Source organism: Astyanax mexicanus, chromosome 14 (assembly GCF_023375975.1).
Source record: "Astyanax mexicanus isolate ESR-SI-001 chromosome 14, AstMex3_surface, whole genome shotgun sequence".
Lineage (NCBI taxonomy): Eukaryota > Metazoa > Chordata > Actinopteri > Characiformes > Acestrorhamphidae > Astyanax > Astyanax mexicanus.
In genome coordinates, this window is record NC_064421.1 from 23,222,570 (window position 1) to 23,239,979 (window position 17,410).

At 37.1% G+C, this 17,410-nt stretch overlaps 1 protein-coding gene across 1 annotated transcript in view; it reads left to right on the top strand.

The window, feature by feature from the left end:
- Positions 1-17,410, top strand: part of crim1 (cysteine rich transmembrane BMP regulator 1 (chordin-like)) — a 164,221-nt gene that overhangs the window by 59,824 nt on the left and 86,987 nt on the right. The window contains exons 3-5 of the mRNA XM_022662672.2: positions 11,134-11,376; positions 13,180-13,300; positions 16,736-16,857. Of these exons, the coding sequence (XP_022518393.2) occupies positions 11,134-11,376; positions 13,180-13,300; positions 16,736-16,857 (486 nt within the window). The remainder of the gene's footprint in view (positions 1-11,133; positions 11,377-13,179; positions 13,301-16,735; positions 16,858-17,410) is intronic.

Sequence of the window (17,410 nt, forward strand, 5' to 3'; positions counted from 1 at the left end):
AGATCCTTATGTGTTATGCAGGCAGTTGAACATAATTAGAACAGTCAGACCACAGTCAGAACATAGCTGGTACTTATTGCATCCCACTTCACTGTGTATTCACCTGTAAATTTTCAATTTTGACGATTTGAGTTCTATGTGGTTCTGTAAATCTTAACAATGTTCTGAACTGAGTGTCAGTTTCGAGGTGTTATCTTGTGAATGAAGCTGAACGCTGTCCAGCATGCTCATGGCAAGGCCATGTGAATTATTTTGCAAATAATTAGTTTTAGTGAGGTTTGATGCCAGATGGATGGGCCAGTCCTTTTTTTTTCGAAGTTGTTTAGGCACTTAACATTACTTAATCAAGCCCTCAGTGTCACATGTGTGCAGTGCACCGAAATATTTCATCGAAGGCATTACCACCCGCAGTGGACAGGGCAGCAGGTGGTAATGATTGCGACTGGTTGTGTCTGGCTAGAATTGTCCATGCAGGCAAACAGTGTCTGTCAAGACTCTCCCAGAAATCACATTCATATTTAATGCAGGTCACTTCAGTGTTCTTTAGATTTCACTGGATATGTGACAAAAATCATGGGACAGGGACTAGTCATTGTAATATACCACAATCATAAACAAAAACGATAAACAGAGCTCTGGAAAAAAATGAGAACCCACTAAAAAGTGATGAGTTTCTTTCTGATTTACCAAATTGAAAACCTCTGGAATATAATAAAGAGGAAGATGGATGATCACAAGCCATCAAACCAAGCTGAACTGCTTGAATTTTTGCACCAGGAGTGAAATAAAGTTCCATCCAAAAGCAGTGTGTAAGACTGGTGGAGGAGAACATGCCAAGAAGCATGAAAACGTTTATTAAAAAGCAGAGTTATTCCACCAAATGTTGATTTCTGAACTCTTAAAACTTTATAACTATGAATTTGTTTTCTTTGCATTATTTGAGGTCAGAAATCTCTGCATCTTTTTTTGTTATTTCAGCCATTTCTCATTTTCTGCAAATAAATGCTCTAAATTATTTTTTTTTTTGGAATTTGGGAGAAATGTTGTCTGTAGTTTATAGAATAAAACAACATCTTCATTTTACTCAAACATATACCTATAATTAGCAAAATCAGAGAAACTGATTCAGAAACTGAAGTGGTCTCTTCATTTTTTAACAGAGTTGTATATTGCCCCATTCTATGTAAAAATATCAGCTGCTCTGCAACCCTCTGCTATCTTCACATGCTTTATAAGTATTTGCATAGCTCTGTCTAATTCTAATATGAATTCCTAATATGAGCATCCGCTGTGCTTGGCATCCGTTAACACAGTACAAAAATGTCCATATAATGCAGCCAATACACCCTCTTAAACCCGTCAAACTGATACTGAACTGCACTTATACGGATGTGTAATTTCCTTAGGGATCAATAAAGCGCTTCTGTCTGTCTATCTCTCGATCTGTGCATGGATAGACAATCAGAATGGAACTGATAAAATCACGATAGCTGCTTGTGCGAGCTTAGCTCAGATATCAAACATTCCAAGTGCAGATGGAATGTCTGAAGCTTTAATGAGCAGAGGCTCAAGAGATCAAAACGCCTGCTAGAATTAAAAAACATATAAAATCAGATCAGTGCCATTGCTGGTGCATTTGTCAAAGCATGCCTGGTATAGTGTTGTGAGGAATTTCACGTTAGAGCAGCACAATATAGGTGAATATATGCTGGATTTTTGTGGTTTACTTGTTAAAGGCAGAGAGAATGCGAACAAACGAATTGGGTGCCCTTGCAAATATTTTGAGTGAGTTGAAAAAATGCAGATTCCTAGAGGGACTAATAAACCAAGCATATAGTAGATCAGATGCCAGATTTATTTTTTTAATTAAATTATACAGGCAAAACTGCCAACACTTGTGAATATTTTGTAGGGGTGTCACAATTCTCTCAATCCGCGATTGGATTTTATTTCCGATTTTAGAGTCACGATTCGATTCGATTCGTTTTTTGATTTTCTTTTTCTTTTTTTTTTTTACAGCAGAGAGGCCTATGCCAGTTTTAGATTAGTCTATGGTCAGTCATTGGTTTAATTCATCAAATTTACAATATCTTATTTCAAAAGGTGGGCTTGATATAAAGTGATACAAAGTGATACAAGTGATCTGTAATACACCACATTAGGCACTAATGGTCAAATTTAAATAATTTAATTAAGATATATATGTAGTGCCATCTAGTGTTTTTTGGTAGCAGCAGTGTGCACTATTAAAACAGCAATCTTAAGGTACCAAAACTATTAACATATTTGAGACTAGAAAAAAACAACTGTTATTTTTATATTTTCATGTTTTGATCGATTTTAATTGAATATCGAAATCGTGACACCCCTAATATTTTGAGAGCTTGTGGTGTTTGATGTGAATTTTCCATCGAAAATTCTACCGGAGAGAGAGGTTTGAGATAAGGAACTTGAGTCTGGAATTGACATGCATGTTTACGTTCGTGTTCACGTCTGTGTTCTGTTTTGTTATTGGTGATTAGAGGTAAGCTGCTCAGTGGGCTCAGCTTTAAGCCACATTGATTATGGATCTGTGAACGGAGCATTGCTATGTACTCGTGCAGGTCAGGCACTGGCCTCGGGGGCAGCTAGCTGTGTGTTGTGTGCCCGCAGTGTGCCCGCAGTGTGCCCGGTCTGTCTGGGCTTCATTACAGTGCTGTGCAGGTTTCCTCTCCTGGCCGAAGGTGAGGTGTGTCAGTGACAGGAGCCTCTGAGGGGGTGCATGGCTGCTCCTGGATTGAAGTTGCGTGTAACAAGCTGCTTCCAGGGCTGCGGCAGATGCCTGGCAACAGTGTGCATGCGATCGGTGGCGAACAGCTGTCATTATCGAAAAAAAACACCAGAGAAAAATGGCTGTGAAATGAAAAAAAAAGGCTTTCAAGCAATACCTCTCACTGCAGACGGGCTGTTAGGTGAGACGCAGTGTTATCTTCTACCGCCACTTTCTCACCGATACGCCATTAACGGCTCTAATTTACGCCCGACCACCCTGCACCAAAAATGATCCGGGCAGGGCCATTTCTGCATCATAATGGATCCATCCGTACTGGGGTTTCCATATTCCTGCTGTTCGTGGAACCCATATTTCACTTGTGAAACAAATAAACACGAGGACGATGGGGAATTAGCACTCCACAGTGCTACATAGAATCCCGCAGTAAACAGGCTCAGATAGAGACGTCGTGTATATAATACGCTGAAAGGCTCCTGGGGGTCAGTGCCTGGTCCTGCCGCTGACGTTGCTCGTACAGGAACCAAATTGGTCAAATTGATTAAAAGTCCGACCAGGGCCACACACATCAGCAAAGAAATGGAACATAAGGAGAGTGGGCATACGTCTCGTGTGCTGATGCTTCGAGTTTCAGCTTTTGCGGAGATGGGTTTTGGAAAAAGCAGTTTGAAAAAAAAAAAAAAGGCAGTAAGAGCTCTGAGCAAGATAGATTGGGGTTTTAGAAAAGACTTTTCCGGCATTAACAAGATGCTTATTTTATTCAGCAAATAAGCCACTTCAAACATACCCCCCCATTTCATCCTGCAAACACAGAGAAAGGCTTTCTGAGTGCCAAATGGTGGACGTGATTTTTCTTTCCTGCCCGGGATGATGCGCTCTCTGGCTGACGACTTGGTATCAGAGCGTTCGTACGCTTTCCTTTCAGCTGCTGCTTCATCCAAGTTCTAAAAGCTCCAAAAAGTTGTGACTCACGTTGAAGAGTGTACTGGCAAAACCCCAAAAACCTACGTGGCTTGTCCTCCAATACTTGACACTAGATGTGGGACAAAATATTAATATCACAATATATATCTTATTGTTTTTTTGTGATATATTATGGATACGTAGCTTCAAATATCAGCTTTTTTACTTAAAGAAAGGTACTTTAAACTCCCTAAGACTTACTCCTCAGTTTGACTTACTAAGGTAACTGCTTCTTTACTTTAAGGGTTGGCGCTAATCAAATGAATATGGTTAACCTGCAGTGAAGAATATTGATTAAGTGTAATGGGATGGAGTGCTACAGACTAGGAGCTCTCCAGCCCACAGGGTTTTTTGAACCCAATTGCAGGTAAACCCAAGAAAAAAAGGAATCGTCTTCAGGGTTGCTTTCCAATACACTACCACTGCCCTGGCTAGTGAATTAGGACACGGCCGAGGAAAATAAAACGCCCTCATAAGCAGATAGGGTGCCTATGAACAGGCGGAAAAATGAGGACAGGTTTAAGCGCAACAGAGAGACAGGGGAGGCATGTAAACAAAAGAGAAGCATTTTCTATATATATATATATATATTTATTATTGTTCATTATACTTCAAACAACCTCACGAGCCAGATGTTTCATGCTTGCAAGCTGCCTATTGCTGAACCCTGCAGTACATAATTCCTGGTAGTATTTTGTCCTAAAAAAGAAAAAAATTGTTTTGCAATATATTGAGAATCACAAAATCACAGTATTGTGAAATTATCATTATCGTGGGCAACCTATCATGAGATACCTTGTAATTCCTGCCCCTACTTGACACTGATTGGTTTGTAGAATGTTTCAGTTTGTCAAGTTGCCTCTGAATTCCTTATCCCTACCAAAATTAGCCTCCTTTTCTTGTGCAGGTTTCCAGATTCCCTTCGGATTGCTTTTATTTCTGTTTGGAAAAATATATGCAATAGGAGCAGGATTTTAGCACAACACTGGTTCTTTTTCTTTTTCTATTGTTAAATGGGTCTCAAGAGCCTGTCTCAACTTTTTGTAGTTGGTTCCAAAGTCCAAACAATCCAGAAAAGTATCTGAAAAGTAGTTCATTAGTTCATTAGTGGTTCAGTATCTCAGTATGTCTGGACCAAATAAGGTATGCATCAAAATCCACCTAGAGAAGTCAGCTTAGCTTGGTGCTAAAGGTTTGCAGGTTCAATCCCCTGGACCGGCAGGAAGAAGAACTTCTCCTCCCTTGTGTCCAAGGTGGTTTTGAGCAAAGCTCCTCACCCCTAGTTGTTCCCTGGGTGCTGAGATAAGTGTTCTCCAGTTCACTAGTGTAAGTGTTTATTATGTTCACTGAAACATATGGGTTAAATATAGAAATGCAATACCTTTTTTTTTCGCATTAGCTCTGCTTTGTTTCACGTCCTTGTTCGCAAGCTCATAATGAAGAGAATTTGAAATCTTCTGCCTTTCCTCCAGAGCTGGTATAGTTTTTAATGTCACCTCTGTTCACAGTTCGCTAGTCATTCCAAATGCAAGCTGCATTTACCTAAAGATGAGCGTAATGTCGCTTTCATTTTCTCCAATTCTTCGTCCAGAACAAAAGGCCCTTTAACGCACCCTTGCATAATGACACATAAACACACCATTTAAATATGAGCAGATTTTTAAATGAAGGTGTCTCTGCACCACTCTGTATTGTGTATTTGAAGGCATTATGCTCTCTTTTTTGCTCTCTCTCTCTCTCTATTTCCCTCTCTATTTCTCTATTCTCTGGCTACCCTTCATTTGAGGTAATTACCCTCTCTCCACACTGCAGCTCCACAGTGGACTCTACTCTGTCCACACATCAAAAGGGAGTAATGGTCCATATTGTCTCTGCATAAGAGATGCATTTGGTACATTAGATGGGATCTTTCTGCACATCTAATATGAAACAAACAACAGAGGCTGGATCTGTGGTTGTACAGTATCCACAGGAAGCACACTCGGTTCCCTACGAGTTGATGCTATAGACTTGAAGGAGATGGTGGGAGTAGCTGAATTTGACATTCTTTGGGATTCTATAGTACTGGCAACACTTCCAGTCATTTTAATAAAAATATTCATTCTTATCATTTTAATTATTTGTGTGAATATGCATAAAGTAATGCAGATTAACATGAAAGAGCTTGCCTCACAACAGAAAAATAACATAATAATAATTAATGACAAATTATGTCCAGAATATAACCAAAATTATTTATTTTCAAAGGACAGTGCATTTTAAGCTTATTTCTGCAATTACTGTAATTACTCTGAATTGTTGGAAGGAATACAACAGACTTTTATCATTAATTGCTTTCATTAATTGCCATCAATTATGAATGTTATTTTAGATAAAACCTGTGATAACCAAAAGAAACAGCTGAGTGTGTTGTCCTCTGATCCTCTGATGGAAAATAAAAAAATATATATTACATTTACAAAAGTTATAAGTACACAGAATGCTTAAATTATTTAAGTATGGATCTAACTTTAGAAATATTTTACATTACATTACATTACATTACATTTGGCAGACGCTTTTGTCCAAAGCGACTTACAATAGTCAAGTACAATGTTAAATAAGTTTAAAGGTAAAAACAACTTTGGATAGGGATAAAAGGAGGTCAAGGGGAATAATAGGATGGAGGAGTGAAGGAGGGGAAGAAGGAAATGAGGTTAGAAGTAGTTAGCAATTTTGCAATATACTGAAAAAAAAAGGTCTGAATCTGAATCAGTTTCTCTGATTTTGCTCTTTATAGGTGTATGTTTGAGTAAAATTAACATTGCAGTTTTATTCTATTAATTACAGACAACATTTCTCCCAAATTCAAATTAAAAATATTGTCATTAAATGGCAGAAATAATAAAAAAGATGCAGAGGTTTCAGACCTCAAATAATGCATAGAAAACTATTTTATATTCAATAAGTTGTAAAAGTTGGAATAGCCCTGTTTTTTAATCACAGTTTTTATGCATCTTAGCATGTTCTGCTCCACCAGTCTTACACACTGCTTTTAGATATGCCACTCCTGGTGCAAAAATACAGCAGTTCAGCAGCACTTGGTTTGATAGCTTGTGATCATCCATCTTCCTCTTGATTATATTTCAGAGGTAAAATTAAAGAAACTCAACATTTTTAAGTGGTGTCTTATTTTTTTCAGAGCTTTTTTGTTTGTTTGTTTTATATTTGATTAGGATTATACTGTGATCCATTATACTGTGTCAGAATCAATACTAAGATCCAGTTAAAGGAAGATCCCCAGCCTCAACTAAACTCAGATCAGGAACATTCTCATGGAACAGCATTATGCATTAAAGCTTTCTGTGATCAGACAGTTTTGTCACGTACAGTATATTATTATCGGTTAGTCCTTTATCAGTTTCAGAACTACTTTTTCTAGGATCCTGATTAAAATGGCAAGTTGGAAGTTAATCACAGCTGATAGATCCAGAATGGATTTCTGTTGTTCTGACAACAGAGCTTTTAAAAGCACCTGGGAAAATGCCAGTTTCTACTGAGCATTTAATTATGTGCTGTAGAGTGTCTATGAGGCTATCAAAGAGCTGTTTAAAAAAGTCAGAATCGGTTGTGGCTGGTATATTACACTCTCAGCAGAGTATATAGAACTATATAGAAGATAGAGTTGTATATTTTACTCAGAAAAATGGTTATTTTACTCATAACGATAATAGAACCCTACTTATATATTATGTGTACTGCCATTTCTAATTACTAAATTATCTCCTCATGAGTTGACACATAATTCACTGCCTTAAACATTCTTAACTATAAATCATATGTGACCTAATGATCTGGCATAAGTAGGCTCACTTTTACAATAAAAGGCTCAGTGTTATTGTTTGTGGTAAAATGCTAACCGCTAAGTTATCTCTGTGACTGTGTGGTTATTGTAAATCACCCTACGGCTGTTAAAGGTAATTTCAGTTTTATATTAAAACTTAGTTTGCAGTAATTTACTTTGAACAGTATATAATTGTGTAGTTATGAATTATGGTGTAATTATGTTTAGTGTAGTGTTTTACTGTTTGCGGTAGCTGTTTTAGCTCTCTTGCTAATTGCTCCTGCTAAAGAAAAGTTAGCTCCAGGCTAAGAACACAGTAGCTCTACACAGCAGGGTTTTTTGCTGTGTACAGCACTTCTTACTTGTTTTTATTGTTCAGGACTGACAAATTTGATTAAAGTTAGCAATGTTGCTAACAGGCCCAGGTGTACAGTAGTGTCCAGGCAGTAGTGAGCACAAGCTATTTAAGTTACTGTTACCTCAGGGGGTGGGTAATATTAGACATTACACATGTATATATCTGTGAATAACAATGAAGATATATACATTATAACTTACAGATAGACTAGACACAACTTTATAAATTTACAATTATAAAAAAAAGAAATATGAAAGAAATATATAAACTTGCTAAAATTCTGATTTCTTTATGAAATAATAATAATAACTTTAAACTTGAACAATTACACAGAAATACCCTTTAAAAAAATAAACAAAATCCTTTCAGACCATAATATTGCCATTTTTATTATATGGATTAATTTTATCATTTGGAAAATTATAACAGTATTATTGTGAACTGTACGATATGCCACACTCCTAGTGAGTGGTTTTGATTCATTACTATTTCTTACTATTTACTATGTATAATTTAAGTGTCCAGAGCATTTTGTGGGCAGTATTCTGCAGGTTATAGTCCAGGTCTGTGACTGTGTGGTTTTGCGAAGCTGTTTAGTCCCTGCAGGCCTGCAGTGCTGGAGCCTCTTCACCCTGTGCTCTGGCTGATCTCCAGCAAGCAGCTCGGTTCTGGCAGCGTCTCCTTCAAGGTTTAGAGAGAAGAGTCTGAGCTGCATTCAGAGCTCGTCTGCTTCTCTCAGCGCTGTGTTAGTGTGCTGCAGTGATGAGGGGTTGATGGCATATGTGTTTTCTCTCCTTTTCCTGACATTGCGACGGGCTTGTTGAGGCGGAGTGTGGTGCACTTTGACTCTAGAGGACTGTATGCTGTTTAATGTGTTGGTGTGCAGTAAAGTGTGCCCTTTGCTCTCTTTACACAAAGAAGGTCTTGACTTCACTGGATGTTCTTGTGCTCACCTATTGACCAGCTAGTGATGTCTCATGAGTGTATGTGATGTTGAAGACAGTGCAGGAATATAGATGAAAAACACAAGGGTATAAAAGCATGTTTAATGTATACAACAGTACACAACTCTGACCCAGCACCTGTGTCACACATATGTGTGGTCTGCATTCTGCCATGGCTGTGTAAAACTGTAAATATTGTATAGTCTGTAATTTGTATTTTGTAACAGTTGCTCAAATTGTATTGTATTGTGTGGTTTTGTGTTACTGCACATGCTATTCTGAGTTAAAATAGTAGTAAATAATATTGAAATGCTGTGGTGTCATTATACCATTAATACACCTCTAATATTCTGCATGGTGGTAACTTCATATAAACAAATACCATTTAACTGGCCTGTTAATCAAACAATGTAAAGTTTGCTTTAAAAATCACTATTATTCCATTCTATATGCACTATAGTGAAAGGGTAGTGAACGCCATTTGGAAGAACACTTTGAGTCAAATCCTAGAGAGAAATAAGTAATTTTTAGACATAATTAGTCAAAATCTTGTTAAAATAAATGGATTTTGACATACTGAGTCATATATCTTAAGATATATATGGTCTTTATGAAAGTTATATTTTAATAAAACCTATAATAACATTGTGAAACTGCACATTTTTTTTATATAAACAGACAAGACCTTGAAGAAATATCAGCCATTTATAGACCAGTCAAAACCATAAGTAATAATGTAAGTATGTGTTTTGGGTATAACAGTCAAAATCTTAAAATAAATATTAATTTGACATACTTATTTTAAATATTAGATAATTTTGTAGATGGGCCATTCCACCGAATGGGTGCCATTTTCTTGTTCCAAACTAAACTTTTTTCTAAATTCTTTTTTTTTTCAACTCTGAATCTAATAACATATGTATTTAACTATTCAAAACATGTACTGGTCAAACTCAAGCAGCTTTAAAAAAAAAGCAGTCCTGTTACTGGCACTCACTCCTGTTACTGGAAGTCACTCCTGTTAGTGGCACTCATTCCTGTTACCGTTTTATGTTTTGAGTAACAGGAATTAGCAAAAACATGAGAAATATCTAAATGGCAGATATGCTAATAGCATGATGCAAGTGGTAGTTGTTTTCCCAACATTTGTATTTTAACAATAAACAGATAAGATCTGTGAATTAATTTAGGTAACAGGTATGAGTGTTGACAATGACCTTCTCAGTTATAGTTACAATAATACCAAATATACAGAAAAACTAATGAGGGAACTTAATTTTCTGCAATGGTACAAAATGTATATCCCTGCTATCATTCTAATAAATATTATTTATTTTTACTGATAGTACCAGTATTTTCATTTCCATATTTTCTTTAGTGGTGGGGTTCTGAGGCCTGAAGTCTTTAAAAAAAGTGATGCAATTCCCCTCTTCATTTCTATTTCACACCTGTTAACCTGGTAATTAACAGGTGAGATGTGTTAGATGTGTTTAAGCAGAAACCTCACAAAACTGTAAAGAATTTAGTTCTTTAGGACTTCAGGAGTTCTGCACCCGGTGTACAGGGACTAGTGGTGGAACATAATTACTGGTGGCAGCTGGTGTTGTTGAACAAATGAAAAGTTATGAGGTTTTCTATTGAGAGCAACAATTTATTGTTTTATTGTTATGATATTTTGTTTGTCATTTATAAGTGAAAAGGAATGTGAGGAGCATGATGAAACTGGCTGTTAATCTTTAATGCATTTAAAGCTCCACTCGGTAGGATTGAGATTTTGTGCTCGTGGGCTCCCCCTACAGTTGTAGAGTGTAATAAATGTTTCAGGCGGATTAGTTTCTCTTTCTCGTTTTCTGGCTTTCACAGACATATTCGGTCTCTTTCCAGCTTCTGCCAGAGTGTCTGTATGTTAGTTTGTAAAGAATGAACCAGTAGTCCTTGTAATATTGTTAGAACTAAAGGTCGGAAAGCAGGTCGCAGTTCTCGCTAGCTTTGGTCGCGGCCACCTCTGAAAACTTACAGAGTCTGGTTTGAGCTCAGAGGAGCTCCGGCACAGACACGAGAGCACCGCTATTCCTCCTATTACACCTCAATGGAGCGCTGCAGTGAGTTTCAACCTGTAATTTCACTTCTTTAAAAAGATCAAAAACCAAGGAAATCCTACCTAGTGCTGCTTTAAATGTTTCATTTGTGGCTTTAGAGAGAAACCTTTCATCTTTTCATCTTAGTTCATCACAACAACATTAATACATGTTTCTCTCTCTTTCTTTCTCTACAGAGGAGAGACCGGACTGTTCTAAGGCCAGGTGTGAAGTTCAGTTTTCTCCTCGGTGTCCGGAGGACTCTGTGCTGATCGAGGGTTACGCCCCACCGGGGGAGTGCTGCCCCCTGCCCAGCCGCTGTGTGTGCAGCCCTGCGGGTTGTTTGAGAAAAGTGTGCCAGCCAGGCTACCTCAACATCCTGGTGTCCAAAAGCTCGGGCAAGCCTGGAGAGTGCTGTGACCTGTATGAGTGCAAACCAGGTAAGAATGAAATGAGAGAAACTCTGTGTTTTTCCACACTTACCTTTACACAATTATTGTATATAGAATAGTCTGAGAAATAGAGAACACTTGTTGTACTTGTAATACAGTGTAACTTTACTGTGCCCTCGAAATTACTCAACAAACAGCCATTAATGTCTAAACTGCTCGCAACAAATGTGAGTAAACGCCTAATTGAAAATGATTTTCTAGCACTGCCTTAACTCTCTTCCAATCCTCTATTTAAACATCATGGAGCTGGTCAAAAAATATATTTAAAAAAGATATATTGTAAAGTTCTGTTTATTACAGTTACAGTTTTCTTCTCTCTTTTGTGTGACTGAAAGTCTGATCTTTAAATATTTAAACACAACCCCTCAGTAATAATAAATGTGGTAATAACAAAGGAGACAATTCAATGATTTCAACAAAGGATCATAGTATAGAAATCCATAAATATATTAATTTTCATAGCAGAGCAGCTTTGTGCTTTTTCTTCTGGTGATATTTATTGCATATTAAGTGATAAGCTTCGTAACTTGACAATAAAACATTACTGTCAAAACTTTAATTACAGTACCTAAATGAAATAATGCATTTTCTGTTTAATTAGATTTTTCTTAAACATTGGAATGGTTTGTTATCACTAATTAAAATTAATTAAATTTACATTAAAGTAAATAAATATTTTTTTGATTACAGAAACAGCATGGTATTTTCGGTGTGGGTGGTTTATTAAAAATCCACTCTCAAATGTACTGCAATAATATAAGCCAATATTTTCCTATAGATCTTTGTGTGAAGGTTCAGATGGGTTTGGCTTGTTCTGCATGTCCTCTCTGATTTTGTTCCAGTGCAAACAAGTCTTTTAACTTTTAACTTGGAAGCAGAGCGCAGGGGATCTGGGGATAAATGCCAAACCTTACAAAAGAGCTGAACAGTGAGTTGGAAATAAAACAAACCTGGCGTTTATAATATATCCCCAATATGTGATGTCAAATATTGATATTTATATTAAAATATATGGGCTCTAAACTTCCTAAAAATCACTTTAATTCCCTTTAAAACCTCGTCACCATAGAACTGCCTAACACACTTTCCTAACACATTCGTTTTAGTAGGAATTAGTGATAGGTGATGGGTGACCTCAAATATATATCACAACTAATTAAATATTATACCTTGATAAATAATAACTGAACTGCTTGACTTTTTGCACCAGTAGTGGGATAAAGTTATCCAAAATCATTGTGTAAGACTGGTGGAGGAGAACATGCCAAGATGCATGAAAACTGTGATTAAAAACCAGGCTTATTCCACCAAATATTGATTTCTGAACTCTTAAAACTTGATGATTATGAACTTGTTTTCTTTGCATTATTTGAGGTCTGAAAGCTCTGCATCTTTTTTGTTATTTCAGCCATTTCTCATTTATTGCAAATAAATGCTCTAAATAACAATATTTTTATTTGGAATTTGGGAGCAACGCTGTCCGTAGTTTATAGAATAAAACAACGTTAATTTTTATTCAAACACATACATATAAAAATATAGCAAAATCAGAAAAACTGATTCAGAAATTGAAGTGGTATCTTAATTTCTTCCAGAGCTGTATATATATATATATATATATGCATATAATGTAATTGACCACTTAAATAAATACTTGCTTGTACAGAATTCTTTCACGGGGCACAGGGCAATATATTAAAACTGAATACATACACATATATACATAAGACACACTTCACTTGCAGTTTGATGTAGTGTTTATTCTGATTGTTGATTTGTTGTTTTGTGCAGTTTTCAGTGTGGACTGCAGCACAGTAGAATGTCCACCCGTCCTGCCGGTCCAGTGTCCAGCTGACAGCTACGAGACCCAGGTTAGACTGACAGCAGATGGTTGCTGCACCCTTCCTACAAGGTGAGACCCCCATCCAAAGCACAGGCGATTAAATAAAAATGATAGTAAACATTTAAAAGCAAAATATTTTAGTTCTTCAAATATAGGTAAAATAGCAAGTTTCTAAACAATAGATGTGTAGACATTAATAAAATATGTTGTCCTATTGTCCACTGGAGCCTGTTGCACAGACCAGTTAGCAGAGTGAGTTGAACTCCAAAAAAATAAAGATGCTACAAATGGTTATTTAAGGGATGACAAAAGCCCTAGTTTCTCAGGGGAACATCTGTCAAAAGTATTTCACACTTCTGCTCAGTGATAAAACTCTTGTGTCCAGAATGCAATTAAGAAAACAGGAGGACCAGTGAGTTTTTAGGCTTTCTCGGTCACATGACATTGCGTTCAGTAGCTCCTCCATTTCCACTCACTGTTGTGTTTACGTGGATCTCCGTGGAAATGCGTGCCCAAAGTGTAATTACGGTGCGTAGCAGTGGACAAATAGCTATTTTATTAAATGTGAGGAGACAAGATTTGCATCTGGACGGAAATTAACGGAGGACCCCGGAGTTCAGTGAAAAACAGTAGATAATTCAGCATGTAATTTTCTCAGAGGACGTCTGAGAAAAACACATACATGGTCGTTCTGGACGGGAATAAAACCACAGAGGATCCCCCCATAAAAGAGAAAATTACCCCAGAACCACCTGAAAAGACACCTGATAGTAAATAAGTTCTTTAACCTTCAATGCAGCATTATTCAAGAACTGGTGATCTTCTCATCCTGAACCACCCCTGTTTCTAGACAAGATGAGACATTCAGCAGATTCACAAATATAAGTAGGTTTCTGCAGTGTTGCGCAGTTCTCGTGAACATTGCCCTGCAATGTAACTTCAAGACAAGTACATACTGCTTACCGATTTAATATTTTAGTTAGATTCAGATTTAGTTCGTTTTTTTCTTGCTTTTTTGTATATTTTCTACTTTTATCTTTTTGCTGCATACTTGGCGAGGAGCAAAGAAATAATTTCATTGTACGAGGAAACTTGTTTCTTATGTGCACATGACAATAAACTCTTTGAATCTTCTTGCAGTTTGTGGTGTGCTAATCCTGGAGTAGCAATGATAGCAGCTTTTTTCTTCCTATTACAGATCAGTAGAATATGACAAAGATTTTAAAGCTGAAATTTTAAGGTCAGATTCTTCATAAATCTGCTTTAATGGCTCTTTACACACAAGATATCTTTTACAAACATCATTCTTCATGGAATAAAAAAAAAATCTTCAGTGCCAATTCTTAGAAAACCCTTCTCTATCACATTTTTAGGAAAGAATGTGTCAGTTTTCACTGTTGAAATGACTGCGAATAAAAGGGTTATAAAGAAGAACCCTCAGACGTAGAGCAGCTTGTGGCCGTAAAAATACGCAGAGCACATCTTCACATCGTCTGCAGCCTGGAATTGGTTTCAGGTTTTCCTGCATTGTAAATGCAATATGGAACAAATAGAATAAGCCTAGTCTTTTTCTTTCTTTAGACTTTAAAATACTATCCAACTATCCCGGCTTTGCATGGAGGATTATCAGTATTGAGTGTATGAAAAATACATCACGAGAACAATATTTCTTTTTTAACACAGACCTGCAGCACCTTCTCTACGCCTCCTCTACACCACTAACAGCCTAGACTCCTCATCCTCCTTTACTTCACACAGCATTCTTCATCCATCTCTTCATCTCAGCTTTAGTGCATGTCTGGTTCCAGAGCTCTGCAGTGTTTCAGTGTCTGCTTTAATGCTTTTATTTGATGAGGTTTTATAGAGCTTAGTGGAAAGCAATTCCAAATGGTGCCCTGTTCTGGGTGTAGAGCTCTATCTACTGTAATATTGTTGTATTATAGTGCAGAGAATGGATGACATAAGTGGTGGGTTATATAACCAAAGCGAATTCACAGCTAACACAGAACGAACATTTCTGTAACGTTGGATTTTGGTTTTCCATATGGTTATTTCTGGGAAACTGTAACATAACATTGTGGCAATGTTCTGTTTTTTTAAAAAACATAAATACATAGAATATCCTTTTTGATTGTATGAGAACTAACAAAAACATTAGCTAAAGGTTGCCTGAAGGAATTACCTGTGTAATTTTATACGTTATTCGACATTTAGCATTCTCTGAAGGTTTTCTCATGATCCAGTAACAGAAAAAAACATAAAAACAGCATAAAACAACAAGTAAAGCTGTGTTTCTATGCTTTAGCTACATAGCTAACATCATAAAACTGTGATTATAAGAACAATCCTTAAGAACAGTCTAAGAATGGTCAGAAAATGTCCTACATGGTGTATTTAAATCTCCATAACTACACTAAATATAACATTTGTTGAAGGATTCTAATTACTGGTGACAATTGATTAGAAAATTAGCTTTTAATAATGGGTATTTAAATGTAAATAAAAGAATAAAAAATCAGTGTTAGATTGGCAAAATTAAATAATATTTTAACTTAAAAATGTATCACTCACAGCAATATTCTGTGATAAATCATGTCTAAAATCCCGACTCATTTTAAAATGTTGGTTCCACTCTGAATTTTTGGGAGTTTTGTGGTTAAGCCTGGCACAGATCCATTTTTTACTGTATTATAATATCTCAGGGTTGATTTAATGCTTTTTAAATTACAATATTTTATTGAGAGCCTGGGTGGAGGAAATACATGAAAGTCTAGCTCCATATTCCACCTTCAACAATTTGAAAGAGGAAATGTGCCATCAGCTGTGTGTGTTTGTTTTCACACAGTTTCTGCATGAAAGAAAAGTAATCTACTATCTGAACTCGACAGCAGTGACGCATCACCAGGCTGTGTAAACCTCGTCACGTGATTCTTTTGCGTTTCAGATGAATTTTACAGATGTGTTGCATGTGGTAATGCTGACAGCACCAATGTTCTAATGTAAAGGTTAGGAGGATGTTTTTTTTATATAATTTTATTTCTCATTTTTATCCCATTTTCTCCCAATGTACACAGCCAATTACACAACCCACTTAATAAAACTGCCCTATCACTAATAATGCCTCCAACACCAGGAAGGTGAAGACTAGCACATGCCTCCTCTGATACATGTGAAGTCAGCCACTGCCTCTTATATTATATTATATTATATTAAGTAGCCTTACAGCGTACTCGGAGGAAAGTGCAGCGACTCGGTTCCAATACATCAGCTCACAGGCCAATTGTACTCTCTCAGGGCTCCGGCAGCTGATGGGAAACTACATGAACAGGATTCGAACCGGCGATCTCCTGATCATAGTGGCAGCACCTTAGTCTGCTGGACCACTCGGAGCCCCCCAGTTAGGAGGATATTAATGCTAAGTTCATTCATGTTTTCAATCTAATGTTTTACCATTTTTCTCTCTCTCTCTCTCTCTCTCTCTCTCTCTCTCTCTCTCTCTCTCAGGTGCGAGTGTTTGCCCAGCGTCTGCACCTTCCCGCAGTGTTCGGCTGGAACGTCCCCTCACTTGGTCTCCCGTGGCAACGGAACACCAGGGCGGTGCTGTGATGTGTTTGAGTGTGTTAATGGTAAGTCTGTGTTTGCTTTGTGTGTGTCTGTGTGTGTGTGTATGAGAGGCATGGAGGTGAAGTGTGCCCAGAGAATCTCAGTGACCAGAGGACAAGAGGCGGAGATCAGAGTCAGTTTACACAGTTTACACTCAGCAGACAGTGACCTGAGTGTACGAGCATATAATGCTGACCTACGTGTGTGTTTCTGTGTGTGAGTGTGTGTGTGTGTGTGTATAGGTGTGTGTGTGTGTTCTTTTAAAGCAGCGCAAATACACAGTAGCTCATTTAAACAGCTCAGAGAGGCTTACCTGGTTAGTTTTTTTAAATATAACATTTTGTTTCTGGGAAACAAAGAGCTGCTCGTTGGCATTACAGTGATTACCGTGTTGCCCTTTAGCAAAAGAAAACATTGTTGCTGTGCTTTAGGCAGTGTTTTAACACATTTGTTTTTCATTATAGTCAGACAGACAAAAAAACTCACATCTGGCTGAGCAAACATATATTATTGTGTTTAATATGCTTTAGTTTTCCCTCCAGCCATAAGGAGTGGAAACACTGAAGTGTGAACCTG